The 24,812-nt window shown below is 34.8% G+C and overlaps 1 protein-coding gene across 1 annotated transcript in view; it reads right to left on the bottom strand.

The window, feature by feature from the left end:
* The window catches only part of LOC122522939 (death-associated protein kinase related-like), a 92,976-nt gene that overhangs the window by 22,290 nt on the left and 45,874 nt on the right, over positions 1–24,812 (bottom strand). The window contains exon 2 of the mRNA XM_043644365.1: positions 330–542. Within this exon, the coding sequence (XP_043500300.1) occupies positions 330–542 (213 nt within the window). The remainder of the gene's footprint in view (positions 1–329; positions 543–24,812) is intronic.

Raw genomic sequence — 24,812 nt, 5'->3', positions numbered from 1 at the left:
ACGTGAATCGTGCACGTGCCATTTAGAAAGCTAATACTACGAAATATTCATATTACATCATTATACAAAGGTATCATAAATTGGTAACGTTCGTTATGTAATATCAAATATATATCTACTATATGATTGCGTTAGAAATTATTCTTGCACAATGTAATAATGTAAGAGACGCGCGTACGAGCCAGTTTATAATGTATAGAAGTATTATCAAAGAAATAAAGAGATAGAAGAAGACAAAAAGAAATAACCGCACGACGAGGCTTCATAGAGAGAAGTACAGTTAGAGGTGAGGAGTCCAGTATGTGAAAACACACTAAGAAGAAACTTACAATTCCAAGACGAGAACCATCTCGGTATTGGTCTCGAAGACCTGGTGGAGGGAAACGAGACGAGAACAGTGAGCAGCGGCATCCAGCACCGCGACCTCATGAAGTGCCTCCGCCCTCAATTCCTGAGCACGTCGTCTTTTCCTTAGAAACTTTGCGGCCCATTGCCTACCACTCGATCTCTCTCGGCATCTTCTCACCGTTGCGTATTTGCCCCTGCAAATGGTAGACAAAGAAAACGAACGATTAGAATTCAATTATTTTAGTCAGATACGATTAAATATTTAAATATTATGGGAATTACACACAAATTAGAATTTATTGAAAATGGTTCGTAAGGATGATTAAAGTTAAATAAGTTTCCATTATATATATTTTTTTTTAATATAATTATGTGTTATCGTGGAAGATCGAAATTGGAGAATGTCAAGATTCACATGGTGGTTGCTTGGTGTGTGTCCGAAATATTATTATATAAGAACAAATTCAAATATTCGGTCTTTCACCGACGTATTTGGTATGTGTTGACATTTCACCATGTGAATATATATATATTTAAAAAAAGAAAAGGATACAAGACATTTTGTTCATTTCGAATTGACATTAAATATAAATTGAAATAACTTCAAAAAGAAAAAAAAATATTCATAATGAACATTATTTTGGTATTATTATTTTATTCATGGTAGAATTATGACAATATCATAGCGTGCCCGACGAGGAAGTCCGGGTAAACGGTTGGTTCGCTTTCACTTATATTTAAAAGACGAATACTTATCTTTAAAGTTTTCTTAAAATGCAACCGATCCTATGCAATAATCTTACCCATCGTAGAAAGGTGTCTAAGTTAGATATTTACGTCAACCATCGCGTTCGTAACTCTTCCCTTTCTTCGATAGAATTACGAGAGATTAAGGAATTATCGCTGTTAGATGTGTCTAGCCGCAAAGTTGTGTAAGATAGAACGATGTAATGTAAAAATGATCGATCGTCAAAGTTAATAATACGTGTAAACATCTAAGAAACTCAACCGTCAGTTACTTACACCATCTTGTATCTCTGCGTAGATTAACAACGTTTGATTATCGAATGAGACTAGTCTAACGGAGATGTCAACAAAGAAACTCGATGTTATATCTAACAGGCATGTGTATGTATATGTATATATACATACACATATATATATACAGGATGTACCAAAAGTCACTTTATCAGATTTACAAATTAAACATTTTTATTACAAAGGGAAAACCAAGTTGGCAGATCATTGATGTTTCTATATTTTACATTGTTGTCGGGAGTGAGAATTATTACTGTCATTATTATTACATATCAGTTCGCGTTTCAATTCAGATGGAAAAAGAAAGTTTCCATGGTAAGTTCAAAACTAATAATACGAATGGGTGAGTATTGTTATTTAAAAAAATACTCTTTTTTAGGATTTCTAGAATATTGTCTAATAGTTAAAGTTATTATTTAAAAGTTCAATTTAAAAATAAACATAGTTATATATATTAAAACGTGATACCGGTCCTAAAAGAACCATATTAACGACAGATGTGCTCATCTCGATCCTTTATTATATATTTATTATTGCAATGAAGCGATTCTGTAGACACCCTACTACATACGCATAAACTAGTATGCAATGTGTAAGTTTACAAACGAGTTCAATTCGATCATTGAGATATCGAATACGACATTCTTGAAGTCGATGAACCGTGAATAATATCACGAGGTTGGATTCTCCTTTCAACTAGTGATTCCCTTCCCTTGCAATACGATGATCTAAACACAATCTTCTAGAAAGCGAGAACTCGATTCTCTCTCGGCCAATGCACCGACCGTTTTCTGTGCTCTCGTTCGATTCGATTCTTTCGTACTTAAATTCGAGCATGGGTGAAAGCACCATCGTCGGAGCAACAGCAAGAACAACAAACAACAACAGCAACGAACGTTGTTCCTATTACATAAAGCTCTCCTACAACAGTACGAGGAAGTAAGTAAGCCAAGTGTACAGCGTTTCTTTCTATCTGTATATAGTATATGTATTATTTAAGCAAATACGTGATTCGTGATTATTACTTATTCCTCTAGAAGGTGGCAGTTTAATTGAAACATACAGATTCCTCTCACTTTCTCGACACATTCTTTCGAGATTCTTTATCAGTAAAAAAAGAAAAAAAAACAAGGTAATCCTACAAAATCCAATTAAAAGGATTATATTATGTCGTTGATGAATTCATCTTTCTTTTTTACGTTACGTATAAATCCTATTGTTAATAAATATATAATAATATATATTATTTATATATTATATTAGAATAAATAATATATGTTTTGTCTATATATAACGTCTCCTACTATTTCACATTTCAAAATACAATTCTTTCTTTTTTCTTTTTATTTTCTACAGATATTTTTTCATCGAGACATATTAATACAAATTTCGTAATATCATCGTTGGGTGATATAAAAACGATTAATTTTCATCTCTTCAAATTGTAAACGCAAAAATAATTATCGAGTTTTTTTCTTTCTTTTTTATTTTCTTTTTATTTTTTTTTTATAGAAATGATTGAACGTGAGTGTACGTAAAATCGATGATACAAAACCGGTTGATCAAAACTCATATACAAATGCATACGTAATGTCGCGTTTTTCTTTTTTTTCTTTTTTTTTTTTATTAGAAAAGTCTTATGTTAATGGCAAAGCGGCAGGCGTGTATAGTTGAAAAGCCCCGATAGATGATAAATAATCGAAGCTCTCTCTCTCTCTCTCTTTCTCTGTACAATTATTTTCTTCGAGGAAACACACAACAACGGGTCGTATTAGGATAACCAATGAAAAATGACGATATTGTCGTCCGCGTACCGTCGTTTTTGAAAGGGTGAAAAGGGGAGGGAAAGGGGCGAGGTGGGGAGGGGTGAGGGGGCAACAGAAACCTCCTCCTAACAAATGACACCGAGAGCTGCGCATCTCTTTTAACGCACCGTGTCAAAGTATGCGTCATTAGAGGGCCATTGTCCACGTAGGTTCGCGGCATTCAACAGAACGAATCGCGAATCGGGAAAAGGAGGGAGAGAGGGGTAGGGGGGTTGGTTGGGGTTAAGGGGGAAGGAGAAATTCTAAGCCGGTTCATCGACCGGCCACAACACACACATACACTTCTCCATAATTTTCTTTTTTTTCCCTTCGCGAAGATACTTTGGCACGTTCGGCGAGTTCTATCATTATTTATTACCGTAAAACCCCATAACGAACTAAGAATTTTCTATTAACGCGTTAACTCGTATCATTATATCATTACCCAGGACTAACATTTCATTTTCTCTACTCTGTTTAAGTTTCTTTATGTAATAATTTTGTAAGGATAGTGGTGTGGAATAGTATTAGAAACAAAAAAGAAAAGATATATAATTTAACAAAAATCTAGAATAATTTAACACATACATTAGAATTATTGACGTTCTCTTATCAATGGTCTTAGGATGGTTTGAAAAATTAGAAGAAACTTAAGGTTTCTGTTAGATCAGTAAAGCAACAATTGGTATAATTGATAACATTGTTTGCTTGTTGATTTTAGGGAGGTACGTAAGGACTGTATAAAGGTGTCATTGAAGTCTCTAAAAACCGTAAAAGGGGGAGTAATAAATACTATATTGATCATTTCAGTCCAAATTTAATAACTACATTTTTATCATTCTTAAAGAGAGAAAATTACTTTTGTTGAATTTATTAATATTACTCTATTATAAAAAGCATCGATAATAGTGTATCAAAGAATTAACATATATCATACTTCTCTCAAACATGATTTTTTTCATGAAAAATTTCTATGACGAGCAATAATTTAAATTAGCATAAATGTTAGTGACATTTAGTTGAACATAAAACAATACTTTTAACCCCTTTGATTGCAAAATGCTCAAAAAATAAAAAAACAAAATAAAATCCGACAATAATGTTGACAGAACAATTAAAAACGCATAAAAGATATATTATAATAATTTGTATTATATCTATGATTTTAATGAAAATAAAAAATATAAAAAATAAAATAAAAATTTAAAATGCGCATTTCAAAAATTCAACGACAAAGGTAAAAGTTTTTCGACGATTTATCTATTACAAAAAAAAGAAAAGAAAAGAAAAAAAAATTGTAAAACAATTGAAAATATTAAATGTTGAATAACTTAATATCCGTATGAATGATGTCCTATGTATCAAAACCAATGTATAATAATATGTATATTAAAAAATCGATAAGAACTGAAAGTCAGTGTTCGTCTCTAGGTATGTAGGTTGGAAAATACGAATACGAACGATCGTGGGTAGTCTTTATCGAATCGACTCGTTATCTACGTTCTAATTGCAGGCTGTTACATGGTACGTTGTATCTAATGTCTGTAATATCACTGTGTGTGTGTGTGTGGGTTCGTTTCATTGGACGTTCTAGATCGAGGGAGAGAAAAAAATAAAAGAAAAGAAAAGAAAAAATAAAAAGAAACAAAATTGAACGTAGAAGATTAGGACCTGGTTTTTGAAGTATCGAAAATCGTTCGCGAGTTTCATCTTTCTCTCTCTCTCTCTCTCTCTCTCTCTTTCTTTCTCTCTTTGTCAATCTTTTTCTTTTTTTTCCTTCTCTCTTTTGCGATTCTTTTATCTTTTCGTCACGCTCGATGCTCACGGCGGGCCGCCAACTCTCCGACTTCCTTTCTTTCGATAGACCGACACAGATAACGCTCGAAATATACGTTTTGCTCGCCTCGTTTACGAACGAAATTATCTTTCAACACAATTTTTTTTCTCTTTCTCTTTTATTATTACTTCGCGTTACCCTCTATTTTTTGTTAATTGGTATAATCACAAACAGATGAAAATGTATATATATATATATATATGAGGAGAATGTCAAGATTCACATGGTGGTCGCTCAGTATATATTCGAAATATTAATGATAGGAATGAACCCAAATAATTTGGTCTTTCACTGACGTATTTGGTGTGTGTTGACATTTCACCATGTTAATCTTGACATTCACCAATTTCGATCTTTTACGATATATATATATACGATCATTTTATAAATGAATTATAGTTTTAGAAGTTTCAAAAGGAAAGTTTCTTACTTCTATCTTTTGTATTCTCAACGAATAATACAGTAGACTTCCGTAGAATAAATTAATAATATAACGGTAAAACGAAAAGAAAGAAAAAAAAAGCAATATCGAAACAGAAGAAATCGGTAGCAATGTAATGCAACAATGTAATGCATATTGAGCTCAGCAAAAGCCTTTCGAGTGCATCAGCTCGGCACGGCCATTCATGAATTTACATTTCTTTATTTTTTGTCTTTCTTGTTATTAGCCAAAATTGATTGATGGGGCTCTCTTGGCTGATTGCGCTCGAACCTCACTTCACAACCCCTCTTATCCTAATGAACAAAATTAAACATCGCATCGATGTTTAAATACATTCTCTATTGTTTTTCAAACTCGATGACCTGATTTTCAACCGGCAACAATGTGCATTCCGCGCAAGAAAAAGGTTGAGTACCCCTGTTTTAAAATATTGTAGAAGGGAATCGAGTTATATAAATACAATAGTTGCAATATCTTTGGTGTGTTATAAGGGGGATTCGTGTTGTATGGGAGTACTTTTAACCCTTCGTTGGTAAGGTAGTTTTTATTAACGACGCAGTTTGGTGGTGAGGTTTTTTTTTAAAAATGTTATTGTTATTAAAAAAATTTTGACAAAATTCACTAGCATTATTTAGGATCTCTAAAATATTGTTTAATAGTTTATTATATATACACAATTTCAAATGAATAATAAAAAGAAAAATAAAAGAAATTATTTAAACGTAGCACCGATCCTAAAAAGATCTACGTTAAAATGGTGTTTTTTTTTGTTTAAAATAATATTAACAAAAGATTGTCATTAAATTGTTCTCGATACGAAAAGAGGATTGATATTTTTCGAAGTTTCGTATAATAAAAAAAGAAAGTAGTTATATACGTATCAAATACGATCAAGATAGTTTGTTTACGTAAAAACGATTATATTATAGATAAGGAGTAATTTTTTAAACAAGATAGAGAGAGAAAAAGAAAATGAAAGAAAGGATAATATTAAGGAAGTTGGATATAACAACCAACACAACAGGGCGAAACTTTCGTACGCGAAAGATCGTACTACTACACTTTGAAAGATCTTGGCGCGGATCTACACGGTGTCTCGCTTTTGCTATGCACGTGATCTCGATTTCCCTGGGTTGGCTTAGGTCGAACTCCCACGCTCCGAGTTCTCTGTGTTTGTTCTTCTTCGTCAAGTCCTTTATTGCTTTCTCACTCGCTCTCCTTTATCTTACATTAGACTCTCTCTCTCTCTCTCTTTTTCTCTTTCACTCATAACTCGAAGATGTGACGAAGGGAACGCGGCTAGATCAGAGAGATCGCGCATCTCTCCTGGCTGATTGCGCTTGAAAATCGCAACGTAAGAGGCCTCTTCTTCTTTTATATTCTTCTATACGTATATATACATAATATAGGTATATGTAAATACAATGACGGATAGTCCCCAGGTAGTTAAACATTTCTAAACCTTCAAGAACTCAAATTAGAGAAAAGAAAAATAATTTCAAATTATTTGTTAATAATATATATATATATATATATATATATATACATTTTTTACATAAATTAATTTATAAATTTTTCATTTTTATTAGATTAAATTATTAACGAACAAGAAAAGTAATGTAAAATTTCGTTGATGCATCGATGCATTAAATAAATTTATTAAAAAGAAAAAAAAAAGTCAACTTACTCCAACCCTAACGAAAAGAAATTTGAAGATCTCAAGAGCACTACGAGACTGGGGGCTCTTACCGAGTTAATCCGTCACTGCGTATATACATATCCGCGTATACGTACATAAATTGTATGTATAATAAATACATATAATAAAAAATAAAAAAAAAGGGGAGACATACAATGAAGGCCTTTTACCTCGGTTATATATTTTGCGTTTCTAATTCTGAACCATATCAGTCTTTTGTGAATTTAGCGACATGCTCGGACGAGTTTTGCACGCCTTTGATGTGATCTTCCGCATTTTGTTTGGACGAGAGAATAAGAAAAAGATCGATTGGTATTTCTTTTTCATTGAGATAAGCGTGTAATCGATCTTCTTCTTCTTCTTCTTCTCACTCTCTCTTCTACTTTTTCTTTGTAAAGTCAATTTTTGTATTTATACATACGATGCTACGTACTATGTATTTTGTAATTATAGAGAGAGAGAAAGAAGGAAAGAGAGAAAAACTAATTGTAAAAAAAGAAAGATAAAGAAAAAAAAAAAAGAAAAATAATGTATAATGTCTGGATACCACCGGAATATACCAAGATTTTGTTATCGTTCTCCACTATCTCAACATTTAAACGCGTTATGATGTTTTCCGTTCTCGTCGTCTCGGTGTACTTATTCTTTTTTTTTTTCTTTTATTATTATTATTTAGCTCCCTATAGCACAACCATAAGCTATTAACCATCAGTTGCAGCAGCAGCAGCACAGCACCTGCGGACAAGGGTTCTCGTTTTATCGATGAACGAACGTAGAAGAAATTCCTGGCAACGGCTGCCAACGATAACGATCCAACAATTCCTCCCTCCTGCTCCTCCCCCCCTTCCTTGTGCTTTTAGGAATTAATTACTCTTCAAATTAATGCGTGAAATCTAACGTGTAGAATTTTTTTCTTCTCTCTCTCTTTCTTTCTATCTTCCGAAAGGGAAAAATAAGTTATTCCGTGCGATGGGAAATTGAATCTTTGCTTTCTTTTTTGTCGGTAAAAGATTAACTAAATAAAAAAAAAAAAGATAATTTCGATGATCTACGTTGAACAATTACAATCGATATAAGAGATTCGTAATATTTCTACTAAATTTGTTAGCTATAAAAGATTAAGATTATTAATCGATAAAGCGATAGTTATGTTCGACAGAAAAAAGAAATAAAAAAAAAAAAAGAAATATAATTACACACATGACTCTTCTATTATATTATTGACTTTGAAAAAATGTTGAGAAGTATAAGATTAACGATATAAGATAAACGATAACGAAAAATTTAATCTAAAAGACCTAAGACAGGAAATAGTTTATCTTTGTTTGGTAAAAACTATTATAAGAGAGATACCATAGAAAGTTTAAAAATATACATAAGTATCGACTTATGCGAGTATTATATATATATACGTATATTAGAAACAGTTTGTGACTTGTAGGAAGAATAAATAATTTTTTGTATATCATAGTCTATTCGTTGGAGGAACATAATAGGGTAACTATTCTGAGTGAGCGCCAATCCGTAAAGTTCATAATCCATTGAAGTATCGCTTCCGTTGATTCTTTCCGAAAGGGAAATTGCAGTTGCAATAGTGCACACGCGCTTTTAACGAGCAAACGCTGCCGCCGCCACCACCGCACGGAAGATCCTTCTATCGGCATCTTTCACGATCCAGTAGCCTTGAAACACCGGATACGCCCTCTCATCTTCTTCGTTCGTTCGTTCGTTCGCGATCGCTCTTGGCAAAAGTTAAAGCTTAAGAGGAACGCTTATGAACGCAAAGAAGAAGAAAAAGAGGAATAAGAATAAGAAGAAGAAAATGATGAGGAGGCACAGCACGTGACAAAACCTCGGCGGCATATTTCTTTGACTATATAACTTCGTCGTCCTTGCTATTATAACCAACGAACCCCGGTGTTCTTTTTTCACGATAATTATTATCGAGAGATATATTCGTCCTTCGAATTCCATGCCTCCCGCGAAGAAAATCTCATTCGAAAGTCATAGAAATAATCTAGACTGATTAACGTTTCGCAATGAATATTCTATATTATATGTCGTATATGTCGTATTATATGAATGTGTCTATGTATGTTTATGTATGTGTGTTGTGTACCCTTTCGTATGAACGTATATGTTATACATACGCGTGAATCATCATGATTTGGTTTCATATTCCAATGGAGTACAACAATTCGCGGAACATTTACTTTGCGATATATCTTTCCCGAGTAAGCTCATATCGAAAGTTTGGATCCTTGGAAAGGCACGTCTTGAATAGCAAACGAGGAGAATCTTTTTTAAATGTGAATCACATATTTTAAACATGTCATAGCCGTGACTGACGTTTTAAACGGAACATTTTGTTTCATTTCTTTTATTATTTTATCGTATTTTCTAATATAATTTTTAATATATTATTTCAAACAAAAAAAAAACAAAAAAAGAAACAAAGAAAGAAATTAAATACTTTAAGTTTAATCGATCCCGAAGGCATAATGAATTTTTCTAAAGACACTGTTCTTATTTTTGTTTTTCCTTTCTTCTTCCGTCATCTTTCGCAAAAAAGATTTGGTACCTCTAGCGTTTTTTTTTTTTTTTCAAGAAACGCGAGTAGAAAAGAATATAAAAGTATTAGTACAGGTAAAGGCAGGTAAACATGATTTTACGGGTAGAAGAGTCAGTCGGAAGGAGATTGAAAAAAGAAATAGAGCGGTGGGTCCTTTGAAGGTTCTTCGTTTCTTTGTTCTCTGTTGGGATCATCGAAGTCACGAGTCAGCGGAAATAAGAATTCAAAGTGGTGTTGTGTAGTAGTAGGGAGAAGTCGCGCGAGACTTTTACGATCACTCAGAAGAAACCACGAAGAAAAGTGCATAGGGGAGGGGGGGTAACTTAGCTATCCAAGGAATATTTTTATTAGACTTTGAATCGACTTTGGATCGAAAGCAGAAGTGAAGGAAGTTGTGGTGGGGTAAAGAAAGGGGGATTATATCGCTCCGGTTTGATTTCACACTCGATGATCCGTACCAAACTTAAATCATTTTTCGCACAGTCTTATTAAAATAAAACTTATTGTTATAATATTTAACATCGATAATTTATAAAAATAATTTTTAAAATATTACCCTTTAATCCTTTTTTCGGACAAAGTGAATTTTACTTACGCTAAATCGTGGGTGGGTGTTTTTTTTTCTCGAAAAATCTGCAAAAATTTACTGATACACTTTAAGGGTTTTACTTAGAATATTGTTTAATTATCATTTACACGATTATAATTTAAAATGAAAATAATTATTCAAATGTGACACCGGGCTTGGTAAGATTCACGTTGTCGAACGAAGTTTATAAAAATATATAAATATTTTCATACGATATAATAGAAGGTTCTTTTTTTTTTTTTTTAATGAATTTTGACAAGTTCTTTCGTTAAATGAAAAAAAAGGGCCTTGACGCTTTCGTCGTTCCACTGCCTTACTGTCCGCAAATATCTACGCTTTAAATGTTTATCAAAGCAACAAATACTTTCACGAGTCTCATCGACCCCTTCTTCTTCTTCTTCTCCTTCTTCTTCTTCTTCTTCTTCTTATTCACGAGAAGCCGTCAGCGAGAGTACGTAGAGGCGCTTATTATTATTTGTAAGTTGGCTTCTTTTCCGGAGACTTCTTCTTTGAGTCTTTAAAACTGCAGTCACGACTTTACCTTAAACCGAGTATCAATTACCTTCCCAGTTATCTCGAATATTTTTACACGAGAAATTTACAATATATGTGATCTCGAACGTCTCGCACAATAAATATCATTCATTAATCTAATTTCATATTTTCTTCCTGGTATAATGTAATTTTAACAACGCTCAATTTTCTTCCAAATCGTGTCTTATTATTCTCCTTTTGTTAATTCCACTATAATTTTTATCTTGCGAAGAAAAAAGAAAAAAATATAGAAAGAGAAAGAAAGGGGGGAAAAAATCAATAACGAGAATAACAAAGGTAGGTATATTATATAGGTACGTAAATACCTGTAGACAGATAATAACATTCCTGAGAAAGTGTAAACAAAAAAAATCCAATTTTGAGATGGTAAAAGGTTCTAAGCGAGGCTTAACACGGTAGTCGTTTGGATGCTGTAGAAAGTATACACTTTCACCTCGGCGTCTCTCTCTCTCTCTCTCTCTCTCATGCGCGCGGGGTCCGAACGCGTATGACTTCTTGAGCGCATATTAAAACGTCTTTCCTCGAGTTATAGTCGTTAATTCGTGTATTTCTCTCTGCTGTTACACACGTGAACAACAATAAGAAAAAAGGAGAGAAAAAGATATATATATAAATATGTATATACGCAGGTGTAGAAAAGAAAGAATACGAAGGATAATACAAAAGAAAGATATCGAGAGGAACATAATCTCTTTGTCGCGATCTCTTTGATTCTTTCTTGCCTGCTTCCCCTCCCCTTCTCTCCCGTTCACTCTATTTATAATATATCTTTCTCTTCAATTCACTAAGAATCTTCTTTTAACATTAAAACAATTAATCATTCGGCAAATGCGATATGTATATAGATTTCATGACTACAAAAGGGATCTCATAATAAGAATAATCCGGTGAGTTCGATGCGCGAACAAGAACGATTATTCCCGTTTGAAACAGGGAACACATTCGGCTCGTAACTCGAAAAAATAAGCTTGGCAATCCGTACGTAAAATCCGTTAAAGATAAAGACGACACGACTATTCCATAACGAGATCAGCATTCCACGATGTCTCGAGGATCGACACTTTCCAGCGTCCTACGACGTCGGCGAAAGTGCCGTATCAGTTCGTCCCAATCGGTAGGAAAGGCATCTTGAAAACATTACAATTTATAATAGCTTTCGTGCGCATAAATCTAACAAGTTGTGTAGGCATATAGGTATAAAGAAGGTATATATACACTATCGAAAATCGTTCGGGGAATGAGTTTTCCTTCCTATAGGAAGAAATCTTCGCTCTCCTCTTACACGTTCGAATACCTCACACCAATCTTTCCCACGTCATTACTAGGATGCCACGACTAGTCTCTCTCTCTCTCTCTCTCTTTCTCTTATACGTTCTAACTATCTTTTCCTCTCTTTTACAAGAGAAGCACGAAACGTACTTGAAACTACTTGGCACGGTCCCATTAAGAGGAAGAAGCGTGCGTTTTACGTAGAAGGGCGGTAGAAGATCAATGACCCAAGGTCAAACAGAGGGTTACGAGAAGCAGAAGACTACTACATCCTTTTACTTTAAGAAGAGGAGAGAAGAGGAGAGAAGAGGAGAGAGGAGAGAAGGTGACCAGGAAATCGGTCCTAACACCGGGACCAGCGTCCACGTCGTGCAACACGATGTACCCGTCGTTCTTTAAGGCATCCATTAGCTTCCTAACTACTAAACACACCGGTCGGTCGGTCGGTTGGTTGGTCCGACGACCCCTTCGTGAGCTCCGTTTGCTTCTGAGCTCGAAAGCGAACACACTCCGTGCTCCAGGATGGATCCTCGTCTTCGTCCTCTTCTTGTCCTTCTCCTCCTACTCCTTCTTCTTCTTCTTCTCCTTTTCTTTCTCTCTTCTTCTTCATCTTCTTCTTCCTAAAGGAAAAAGAGAGAGACTCGTTCTTCTTTTTCTCCCCTTTCTTTCGTATTCCCTCTTCTTCTTCTTCTTCTTTTTTCCTTCTCCTTTGCGTTGTCTTCTTATTTTTCTTCGTGTTCTTCCCCCTTTTACTTCTTCTTCTTCTTCTTTTTCTCTTTTAACTTCTTCTCGCAAAGGTAGCAGCAGCAACGTTCAAGGGTCATCGACATCCACGTCGCCCGACGACGACGACGACGACGACGACGACGACGACGACGACGACGACGACGACGACGACGACGACGACGACGACGACGACGACGACATCATCGTCGTCTTCGTAGGCATGTTTCGTGTTTCCTTCGGTCATCACATTTACTCGCACGCGTCAGACAATTTCAGATAATATCTAACAATTTGGAAAAAAAAATAAGAAGAAAAAGGAAAGAAAACGACATGTTAAGTTATCCGAATAGGAGGAGGGGGAAGAAGGAATATGATTCTTCTTCCCGTATGAGAAACCAAAGAGAGAGAAAGAGAGAGAGAGAGAGAGAGAAAGAAAGAAAGAAAAAAACAAACAAAAAATGCTCTCTTTGTTCGTTCTACCTCGTTAGGATAAAAGTCTCGTTAAGCGGGAACACATACGTACGTAATTGGGAGATAAAACCGAACGAAAAGAAAACGCGGATTGGTCGAAGAGAAAAATCCTGTGCCGTCCGGTATAGAACGAACGTTGCGCCGCCGACGTTTCTGTTGTGTAATCGGCTAACGAGCAACAAGAACGCAACTGGAACGAATTTCACCGTATAGTTTGTATGGATACATGTAGCCAGCCGTTGCATTCGTTGCACAATGGATTTGCATCTCGAAAGAGAAAGAGAGAAAGAGAGAGAAGAGCGCCGATGAGACCGGACAGGGGTGAGACGAGTACACGGAGTGTTCGGAGTGGCGAGGAGAAGGGGGTACGCAGAAGAGAAAGAGGGTGTGATAGACGTAGGGGGGAGGAGGAGGAGGGGAAGTCAAATGGAAGAACGGAATATCCAACTTGACGCGTCTCGACATTTATCCGCTAATTTCTTTAATTATCCACGGGATCCGGGCCATAATTAATGGCGACTAGTTCGGATTTCCGCGTTACTATCTCTCTCTCTCTTTTTCTTTCTGTCTGGCTTTACTCTCTACGTTTAATGAGATAAAGTCAGTCAAACTTGCTATAGGACGTAGGCAAGGCACTCTCGTCGTTGAATTAGAAACGACGTTTATATACACGTCGAGTTAAATTAACGTAGGAAATGCAATATTGTTGTTTCTATCCTCTCCTCGGGGAAATTCGTAGAATCGTAAGAAATTGTTGTTTTTTATGATTAATATATGTTATTTAAAAAATGATACACGTTTATTTATTAACATCGTATGAATATATTGCTTATATTATTAAGATAGATTACGTTATGTTGTTTACGATATCAAAAAAGAGAATTTAAAATGATTCAATTCATATTCGAGAAAGATAAAATATATATTTCCATGTTAGAGGACGCGGAGGACGGACAATGATGATGCACACGAGTCGTACGTGAAAGGTCCGAAAGACGACGGTTGGTTGGTTAGTTGGTTGGGTCTACGTGTCATCAAGAGGACAAGAAGTACTTTTCTTCTTTCCCTCCCCCCCCTCTTTCTCCTCCATGTGACCTTCTCTTCATAGTTGCACGAGGGTTTACGTGCAGGATCTGGACGAATGAAGCGAGTTAGACTGCACGTGTCTGCATATATATATATATATATATACGTATACTATATATGTACGCAAGATTCGCAAAGCCTTTCTAACCTACCTACATTCGAGATATATATTGAAAATCACGATTTCGTTGAAATCGATTTGAAATGTAATCCATAGGTCTCTCTCTCTTTCTTTCTCTCTCTCTAGCATACAATCGATCAATCATTTTGACGATCGATTAAATGGGAGACTTTATTGTATTTTCTTACGATAAGAAAATGAACGAGAACGAGTATTGGAATGAAAATAAGTATGCAAATCAAATTGATATACTTTTTATCGGTCTTCCTTTTCTATTACCTTCTTATTCTTATTCTTCTTCCATTTCTTCCCACTCCCTCCCCCTCCTTCTTTCTAGTCTTCTCTATCGTCGTCCCTTCTCCCGATTATCGCTCGTTAGCCGCATTGTGCCTTCGACTACATGACTTACAAGACGCATATACGAAGAGTTACGCAAGAGAGACTGAAAACTCGATACGACTTTGCGGCTTGCCAAGATGGACCGGAAAAAAAAGTGTAGCAGATATCGTGTCGCGAGCCAGTCGCTGTGTTGCTTGCCATTCGTTGCCATACTTTAAAGAAACCTTTTTTATTTATCTCTATATATCTTTATCAAATAATGGTCGAGGAACGAATTAAAGATGATTTTATGATTTATTTTACGATTGCATTATCATGCAATTTCAGTGAAATAACGTATACCCCCCGCTCTCCGCAACGAATACATATTCTAATGAAACAGAATATCTATAAATCTATATTTATGCTTATATGTACACAAACGTGTATAATAATTTATTTAAGAGAGCTCTCATAAGTAAGCACGTACAAAATGAGTTATAGGAATATTCGTATATGTTTCTCCACTGTAAATTTGAAATCATTAATATTTTCTTGTAACGCAAAAGGCTTCATTATATTCCTCTACGCAGATATTTATTTCGTGATTATTTAAACTTTCGAATAGATATATTCATTTTATTAGAGAAAAGATGATTTAATTGGTCTCCGCAAGAATATTCGTATTTACGTAAGATATATTTAAAATATACAATTAATTGTTTAACAAGTGATACCTACTTCGTTAACCATTATTTGCATTTTTTAATACTTTTCAGACGATTCGGCCGTATCATGTAAGACCAATTTTATCAGTTATATACAATTTTATTATTCTTATAGTAAAATGTTCTTTTGTAATAAAAATTTATATCGATTTAAACTTAAAATATGTTTATGCTCGATAAGAATTTTCAAATATTGATTGTTTTAAATTGACAGTAAGGGGTACGAATACTTTTAAGATTCATTGCATATATACACGTTTATGGATTTTTACGATTCATAATTTGGTTTCTCGATGGTTCTCGTATAATATAACGGGTTCGGTGTTTATTTCACTTTCGTCGTTATGCTCAACGAATTTGGTCCTCTTCGAGTCTTTTTAAATTTTTAACCGTATGTGGCTATCCGCACGTAGGATTTATACTTGTGCACGCGTAGTATGATGACGACCAACGACATGACACGACACGACACGACGAATAAGCGAATAAAATTCGAATCGTGGTGGAATGGTAATTTTATAGGCTGACTACGACCCTTCGACCTTCTCCTCCGAATATTCTCGCGAATTTCACATAAGATTGAAAGGATGAAACGCACTAACACGTCTCCATCTTTTTTCTGTTTGTCTCTCTCTCTCTTATTGTTCTTTAGTTTGTACAGAAACGGATTTCGCGTCTACGTGATTTATCTTTCTTCTCTTTTACTGCATCATCCCGCTTTCCATATTCTTATGAAAAAAAAAAATAAAAATAAAAAGAAAAAACAAAAATAAAAATGAACAGAAAAAAATAAGAAAAAAAAATTAAAAGGAAAAAATAAGATTTTTGCAATAAAACATACGAATATTTCTCGTGAAATTTTATACAAATAATTTTACTTCGCATCGAAATAGTATTTCATTATTATTTTCATAAATTAACGATTTCTTTTCGACGAAAGTTTTTTTATCATATTTTTTGTTATTTTTTGTTATACCCAGTTGTCAGTAATAATAAATAAGTTACTTACATTAGGATATTCTTACAAAAGATTAAGTTCGTTAGTTCGACCTTGCTTGTGAATATCATCGAACTCGATTTCACAGAACGTATTCATTTTCAGAACGGTTTAGAGCGAAATATGACTTTAACGGCACTTCAATCTCGTTGAACGAGAGATCGTCCGTAAAGGTCATAGTTCAGTCGATTATGTTCGCCGAGCGTCGATTAGCTACCACGTATACGCGGCGTTCCTCGACTTCGGATACGTTCTCACAGGAGAATTTTTATCTCTCGATCGAGGATAACTAAACTTTCACGCGAATTGCGCGCGCGCGCGCAATCGTTCCTTAGCTCACGGCCTTTATCGTACGTACACACACGTATGTGTTGTGTGTGTGCGTACTGCAAAACCGATGGAGAGCGAACGGCCGCGATTCGTAGCGGTAATAGTCCTATCTCTTTCCTTCTTTCTCTTTTTCTTACACGCAATGGTATACATATATATACATACCTATACCACACAATCTATACGCAGCAAGCAATGGGATTTTAACCTTCTAAGAGAACGCCCAGGTAACACAAAACGAGATCCTCGTTCTCGTTTCTTCGAGAGCTTCTCGTTTTCTTTCTTTTATTTAATGCTGGTTTATCTTATGTTAGTTAGTTAGATGTTGGTTGTGGCCGGGTGAACGACTTTCGGCCAATCTCACGATTAAATTAGTAGGAAAGTGGAGTATTACATTTATTTTTCAAATAATGTAATAATTAAAACGAATGATATTGAAAAATTTGTTTAATTTAATAAAGTGTAACGAACATAATTCGTTTCGCAAATGTAAGAAGTCATTCAAAACACCGGCGATATATATCCAATGAGAATTTTGTTATATGAAATATTATATATGTAATGGAAAAGTCGAATAATTAATATTTATATGTACATAAAAATGAAACAAGTTGATCCTTACATTGCTTATTAATATACTCGTAAATCGAGTTACATGTAAACCAAGGTCTGACTGTAATATCGTTGTATAGAGAAATTGAAATAAATCGTGTAAAAGGAACTTAGAGAATAAATAATTGTAATTATATTAGAATTATAAATAAATGATTATACATTAATATTGTTATATTAGTTCTATCGATATAATCGAAAATAAAAATGATTTTATCTGTTTAATGGTAAAAGGATCCTCGTCAAGTAATGGTAATAATTGTTAGTAAAACGGTTCGTTTCCCCAACAACTCGATTCGTATAACTCTTCACGACGACGATGACGACGACTTATCCCATGATCGTGGGTTTTCTCTAACTATCGTTCGCCTACGATTCTAACTGACATTCACCGTTCGCGGACGTTTCTACTACGAGCGAAACGATATTTCGCTCTTCTGGAAAACGCTGCCTTCGAGTTAGTTCTATCTATCTATCTCTTTCTTTAAACTTAGGTTAGACGAGTGGAAAAGATTTGCAAGTTAAATGAGACCGAGGTCAAGGAGCGGACATTCGTTTCTCGAACGAAACTACTTTTCTCTCTCTTTCATTTTCATGTTTGACTCTCACGATGTTTTCAAATTCACATCGAAAATCATTCGTCGGTAAAAAAAAAGAAAAGAAAGATAAGAGAACAAAATGTAGAAGAAGAAGAAGAAGAGGATAAAGAAAAATAATAATAAAGTAAAGAATAAGAATAAGAATAAAGAACGGTAAGAGAAGAGCCCGTTCGAATCCGACAATCGTTTATCTCCAGTTTCGACTTCCTCCTGTCGATCGTTGAAATATGGCCGGGTTCGGTGGTGGACCAACGAACAAGTATATATAAATACATACATACATATATATATATATATAGGACTCTTCTCAAAATTCGACGCGCTGACAGACTCGAATAAAGCGAATGGGAGGCGAAGGAGGAGAAGGAGGAGACTGTCGGCGCCGCGATACATTTTGTATCGGTGCATCCTTCTTGATGTTCCCTTCTTTCTCGAGTTCGGATTCATTGACTTTTTTCTTATTATTTGCGTCCCTTTTTCTCTTTTTCGAATTCATTGGGATTCGATTAAATCTTAATATTTTATTCGATGCTAATTAAGTTCCAAAGTCCAGGTTGGAAAAAGAAGAAAGAAATACGGTACATTAGTTTCTCTCTCTCTCTCTCTCACTACTTCCCCCTTCTCTACCTTTACCCCCTTTTATACTTTTTCTCTTCTCGATCTGGTTTCGCGTCGTGTTTTGTCGTGGAACGAAAATAATATTAATCGATTACCCGTGCATGCAAGAGATATCAGGATCGTACGGAGGGTCAACGATAATCTTTCTTATCCCTTATTTCTCGACAGAAGGAGGAGGAGGAGAAGGAGGAGGAGGGTTAACATTTTTGCGCTCATCGTGTACCGATCGAAAAGAGACGACACGACTACTACTATAGCATATATTTTTAGCTCGGACGGCATCGCTCTCAAGTAGCGCGGCGTGAACTCGGGTTTGAGCATTCCCTGCACGTAAGCGACATTACAGAAAGCCGAATCGATAAATAAAATCGATAGCCTTCGGAAACTAAATCCAGGAACTGGCTTCCTTCATGGTTACTTGTCATTCCGGTGCACTCGGGCTTTTCGGCAGGGGAAAGGACCCGATCTCCCCCTCTCACCCTTCCTTCCTTCCTTCCTTCTTTTTCTTCTTCTCTTCTTCTTCTTCTTTTGACTCCAATTGGCCCTTTCTCGTCCTTCTCGGTCGATCATCGATTTTTGCTCTTTGCAAAGGGGGTCAGTAAACTGTGGCGGTCGTCGAAGGACGCCGAGGGTGTTCTCTTTCGTCTCTCTCTCTCTATCTCTTTCTTTTTTTTCTTTTACTCCTTCCCCTGTTTTCTTTTCTTTCTTACTCATTCGCTCGTTCGCTCATTCGCTCGTTCATTCGCTCGCTCTCCCACTTTTCCTCCTCCTCCTCCTCCTCCTCCCTCTCCCTTTCTCTCTTTCTTTTCTTTACACTCTCGAGTCGATCGTGCACACTTTTATCGGGCGACTTGCTTTTTACTCCGTTTTTATCTTCACTCAAGATTTGGAAGTCGACGACCGTGATTCGCGTTCCTTCCTTACTTCGTCGTGGAACTCGCCGGCTGTTCGGCATTAATCGCGAGAACGATAAGTGCGCCCCTTTATCGGCCCTTTTCTCCCTCCCTCCCTTCCTTCTTTTTTCTCTCCTTCGAAATCCTGATTCTCAGGGGAACGACCCGTAGGGCAAGGTGAATTTTATAGTGGAATTAAAGTAACGATCCTCTTCTTTTATTATTTCCATTTTAATTTGAAGAAAAACTTTTCTCTCTCTTTTTCTTTTTTTTTTATTCTTTTTCTTATTTCATCGAGAAATCTTTCGTCGAATATCACGATTAACCATCATCCATCGGTAACTTGGATCTTTTCAGGGTCAGTGTTATATTTTAATAACATAGGTTTATTTTTTTGTTTTAATTTATTTTGAAATTGTAAATATAATCAAATAAATTATTAAACAAATATTTTAGAGATACTTAAGAATATTGTAAAAATCCTCGGGTTGTGAGTAACTTGGTTTACGAGTGTTTCGTAAATACGAGGTAAAATATATTGATTCGATTAACGAAATACTAGCAGTATAAATGCCGTTTGACACAAACGTAATTTATTTATTATTAAATTAATTTTTTTCACTTTTATTTAATATTCTTGTAATTTAATATCATTTTTATATGAATAAATGAAAAAAAAGAATAGTAAAATGAATTATCCGTTTTTATCCCTATGACGTATTTCTTACGACGAAATTCACTTTAATATACGAGCATACTTTGCTGGTATTATCATTGTGTAATTAATGTATTTTGACAAATTTTTTACATAACAATTAACATTGACAAAAATTCATCTTACTGACGGAGATGGATTAAATCAATGTTCTAAATTTTGTCTTGATACTTTAGGTTAAGTAAATTTTGTCTTCAAAGATACACACAATCTCTGTCTAATTTTACAATAATAATCAAAAATAGAAAAAAGAAAAAATTAAATAACCTTTCGTAATGTGGTTAGAGGAACCGTTAACGCTTCTCGTTCATTCATGAGCTAGCATTAAATTCGTATCGTTGCTTTCTGCTTCTGTCGTAACCCGGTTATCGCTCGAGTCCATTAAAATGAATTAATAAAGGAAACTTGTGGCCGTTCTCTTCAACGTTCTACGTATAGATAAGACTTTTATTCGTGTGTGAGATGATAGAGTTTTTTATGACTAACAAACTTTGTAGTAATATTAGTAATAGCAGTAGTTTCATTTTTCGCATGTCGTTGTTGTTGTTATTGTTGTTATTATTATTATGAAGTTATGGTATTATGATTTTTATTTATTTATATTACGTTACAGTTTGGTATGCGTGACGGGTCGTTAATTTCTATAACGTTTTATAGAGATATAATTAATTTTACTTTTTTTTTTTTTAAATAGAATTTCTAGTGGTTCTATATATATATATAAGTATACACAAGATGGTCTATTTAAATAAGATCACTTGAAAATATCTAAAAAATATTGTTTATACGTAATGTGCATGATATCAAAGAACCTAATATATTCTACCAAGAATATTTTTTCCCCAATGCCACTGTTTTCTGAGTTATCTAGGTTATCGGGTGTTTTTTAATATATATATGTGTTACAATGAAAGACCGAAATTGTAGAATGTTAACACGTGCTAAATACGTTGGTGAAAGATCGAATAATTGAGTACATTCTTATACATTAATATTTTGGACATACATCAAGCGATCATATATATTTTACTATAAATATATATAATATATATATTTTTTTATTGTATCGTGTAATTGACGAGAAAAAAAAACATGAAGATATGTGCGTGTCGGTGATTTATAAATTTCCATAAATGTCGTATTCTTCATAAATGTAAACGATATATATATTAGCTTAGCTACCGTCGATGAATCATAATTAGCTAGGACAGAGACGAAGACGCGTCGAGTTAAATTAAGGTGCGCCTTCTGTACCTCCCGCGTGAAAACCAAATCCAGTGTCCGTCCGCCTGTCCGTTCGTCCCGCGTCCGTCCCATGCGAGTAGTGAGTCACGCGGCACACTACTCGCCACGCGCAAATCCGTACGCGCGTGACTCGTGACGCGTGGGTGACCGAAAGGAAGCAACGTGGAAAAAAAAAAGAAGAAAAAAAGAAAAAAGAAAAGGAAAAAAAGAAGAGCGGAATGAGTATTGCACTTCCCTTTCCCTCACCCCAATCCCTTATTCGTTAGTTCGTTCGTTTCTTTCTTTCTTTTACGACACCTCATGACTACTATTATTTTCAATGATTTCGTTTCTCATTTGGAATTTTTTCACTGGAAAAAAACAAAGTATGTATTTGTAATTGTTTTATGATCTCAACCGTAACTTTGACACATTATTTCCAATTAATTCAATTAATCCGTTTCCTTTCTTTCAAGTAATCAAATTTTTCTGGAATATACCGTTGTAATAAAAGATCACGATTATTATTTTTAAGGACAAAGATAAACATTACGAAAGATAGTTATTCGATAATATTGCAAGTAATACCGAAACGAAACTAAAGCAAAAAGATTCAAATTTGATTTTATATATATATGAGGTATAAAATTATGTTTCTCGACATTTTATCAACCTTACGTTTTGCCATTTATTAGTATACACGCCGTCTGGAATAACAGAGAGTATTCAGTAGAGTTTTATAATAAATATGACCGCATGAAAAAAATAAAACAGCCAACGGAGTCTGAATTCTTTCGTTTCGACGGCCTTGGACGTTAGCGTTGCGGCGAACCTGCGGCTTACATAAATTAAACACCCACTGAAATTACGCCAATGACACACAGAATAGGAACGAGCGTGCAATGGATAGAAAGAGAGAGAGAGAGGGATAGAGGGGGAGAGGATAGAGGTAGAAAACTTGTTTGTAACCTTTCACTTACTGCCGCGAAACGATCTCTCGAATCCTTCTATGTACGAGCTCGATATGAAAATTATCGATGCTCCGTTTAAACTGAGTTATCTTTTTTAAAGTGTGCAAACACCTTTGCGGTTATTCGTTAAATACGAGTTTAAGGATGGCAAAAGATTTACATATTTAAAACCATAAGTAAATTACAAAATTGTGCGTGCACGAAAAAATCAGTCTCATTATAATCTTATTATATATATGTATGTATAGGTAAAAATGTATAGAAAGACCTCCTACAACACGGTTTCGCTCTAACACGAAAAGAAAATTGCGACAAAACTTTGTAGAACGTTGTACTTCTACATTACCGGATAACATGACAATTTTTGCTTAACATATATATTTAAAAATTAAACTACCTTAAAATAATGACGTGAAGGAATAATGAATTCTAAATTTCGTATAACACGATTTCACACAAGACGACATTTTTTTGTTAGGAATTTATTTCTACCGTGTTATAGGAAGGGTTAGCTGTATTTACATTTAATATGCATACGTTTGTAGTTCGATATCGAAATAAATTTCTCTTATTGTGGAATCGTCCACGACGATTTAGCCGTGGATCGTCGTGATAAACGCGTGCGCGACTTCTCTTTGAGCAAGCGTAGCAAGAAGAAGAAGAAGAAGAAGAAGAAGAAGAAGAGACAAGAGCTATCGAAAATCTCAAATCCCACTAACCTCATTGGCGAGCCACCAAGCAAGCGACGGTGTACGCCTGTGGTGGTACCCCGATTTCTTTGAAACTCGCAACCGAGAATTTATTTCTTCTTTACGTGAGACGGATATGTATGCGCGAGAAAGAACGTTCGTTTCGAAAACGAACATTTTTGTAAAAGAGGACAAACTACGTCAAATTTCGTTTCTCGTTGATCGGTAGTTGTTCTTTATTTTTTTTTTCTTGAAATTTTTATTACAGCATTACGAAACTTATCTGTACTGTATGGTTTTTTAATCAAATAACTTATGTTCCATTGATTGAAATAACTAAATCACGAAACATTTTGAGAACTGGATTATTTGCATCGTAACTTTCTGTTCAAAACTCATTTGTTTTAAATGTTAATAAGGTATGAGTAATATTTTTAATTAATTACCGCAAGAATAATTAATGGACACAGAAAGGTGTAATATACATATATAAAATATGTAATTATTATTAATTACAAAATTTGTCTTTATTCAATAACGAACATTCAACGAATTTATATATAGGATAAATATTCCATATAATAATAAATGATTCTCGAGAGAAAGTCTAACAGATCTGCATGAGCGTGTGTATTAAATGTTTCAGGTATAAAATATAATATAAATTAATAATCTATATTTTGGAATGAAATGACTGGCTGATTGATACAGCTTAAAATTTGAAGATAATAATACCTTTTCGTTAGTCAGAAATAGTTCAAGTACGTCACATGATTCATCAATACCACACGGTGTAAAAATTGAATTAAATACGATAATGATGCATATCCAGTTAATGGTATTATCGGTCATTTCGCGATCGTATTGTTTATTTTTTTTCTTCTTTTTTTTTTTACATAAAATATCCGCAACTGTGTCTGATTGCGAATGGAAAGATTCGACGTGGGTCACCGATGGCCCACGCGGCATTAAACGTTTAAATCGCGATTAACAACGGCGTGACCGGATCCGCGACTACTACTACTATTACTACTACTATTACTATTACTATTACTACTCGACACTTATTTCTTTTACGGCCGAAAGAAAAACGAAAGTGCACAGCGTGCAACAGCACAGTACCGTCGTGGTGCAAGGCGCCGGACGTGCAGCAAACAAAGAAACGGTTGACGCGCGAATGCAAGGCGCGAAACGTGGAACGAAGTAGTAGTAGAAGAGACTACTATAAGATCTTCGACAGGAGGAGAGATTCTCCTCGATTGGTTTTCCAACGATTTACTATAGATGTTTATCTAAATTGTAAATTCTCGAGCGTGAGAACGTTTGTGAAAGAAATAAATCATTTTCATTTCTGCTTAGTCACAGAGAGAACTTATCTTTCCTCGGGACAAATTTTTCACCTTTTTCGAAGAAGATCTTTTTTTACAAATAATATTTTACAACACGGGTGTTGATTAAACAAGCTGTGACCACGTTCCGAAACTTTATAAACGTTTATGGGACATAAAAGATTCGTTTGCTCGTTAACAGTGATGGTGTGTATCGAGTCAAGTGGAAAGG

Source organism: Polistes fuscatus, unplaced genomic scaffold (genome assembly GCF_010416935.1).
Source record: "Polistes fuscatus isolate 324 unplaced genomic scaffold, CU_Pfus_HIC Scaffold1, whole genome shotgun sequence".
Lineage (NCBI taxonomy): Eukaryota > Metazoa > Arthropoda > Insecta > Hymenoptera > Vespidae > Polistes > Polistes fuscatus.
Note: the sequence above shows the minus strand (reverse complement) of the source record. Positions and strands in the feature narration are given on the sequence as shown.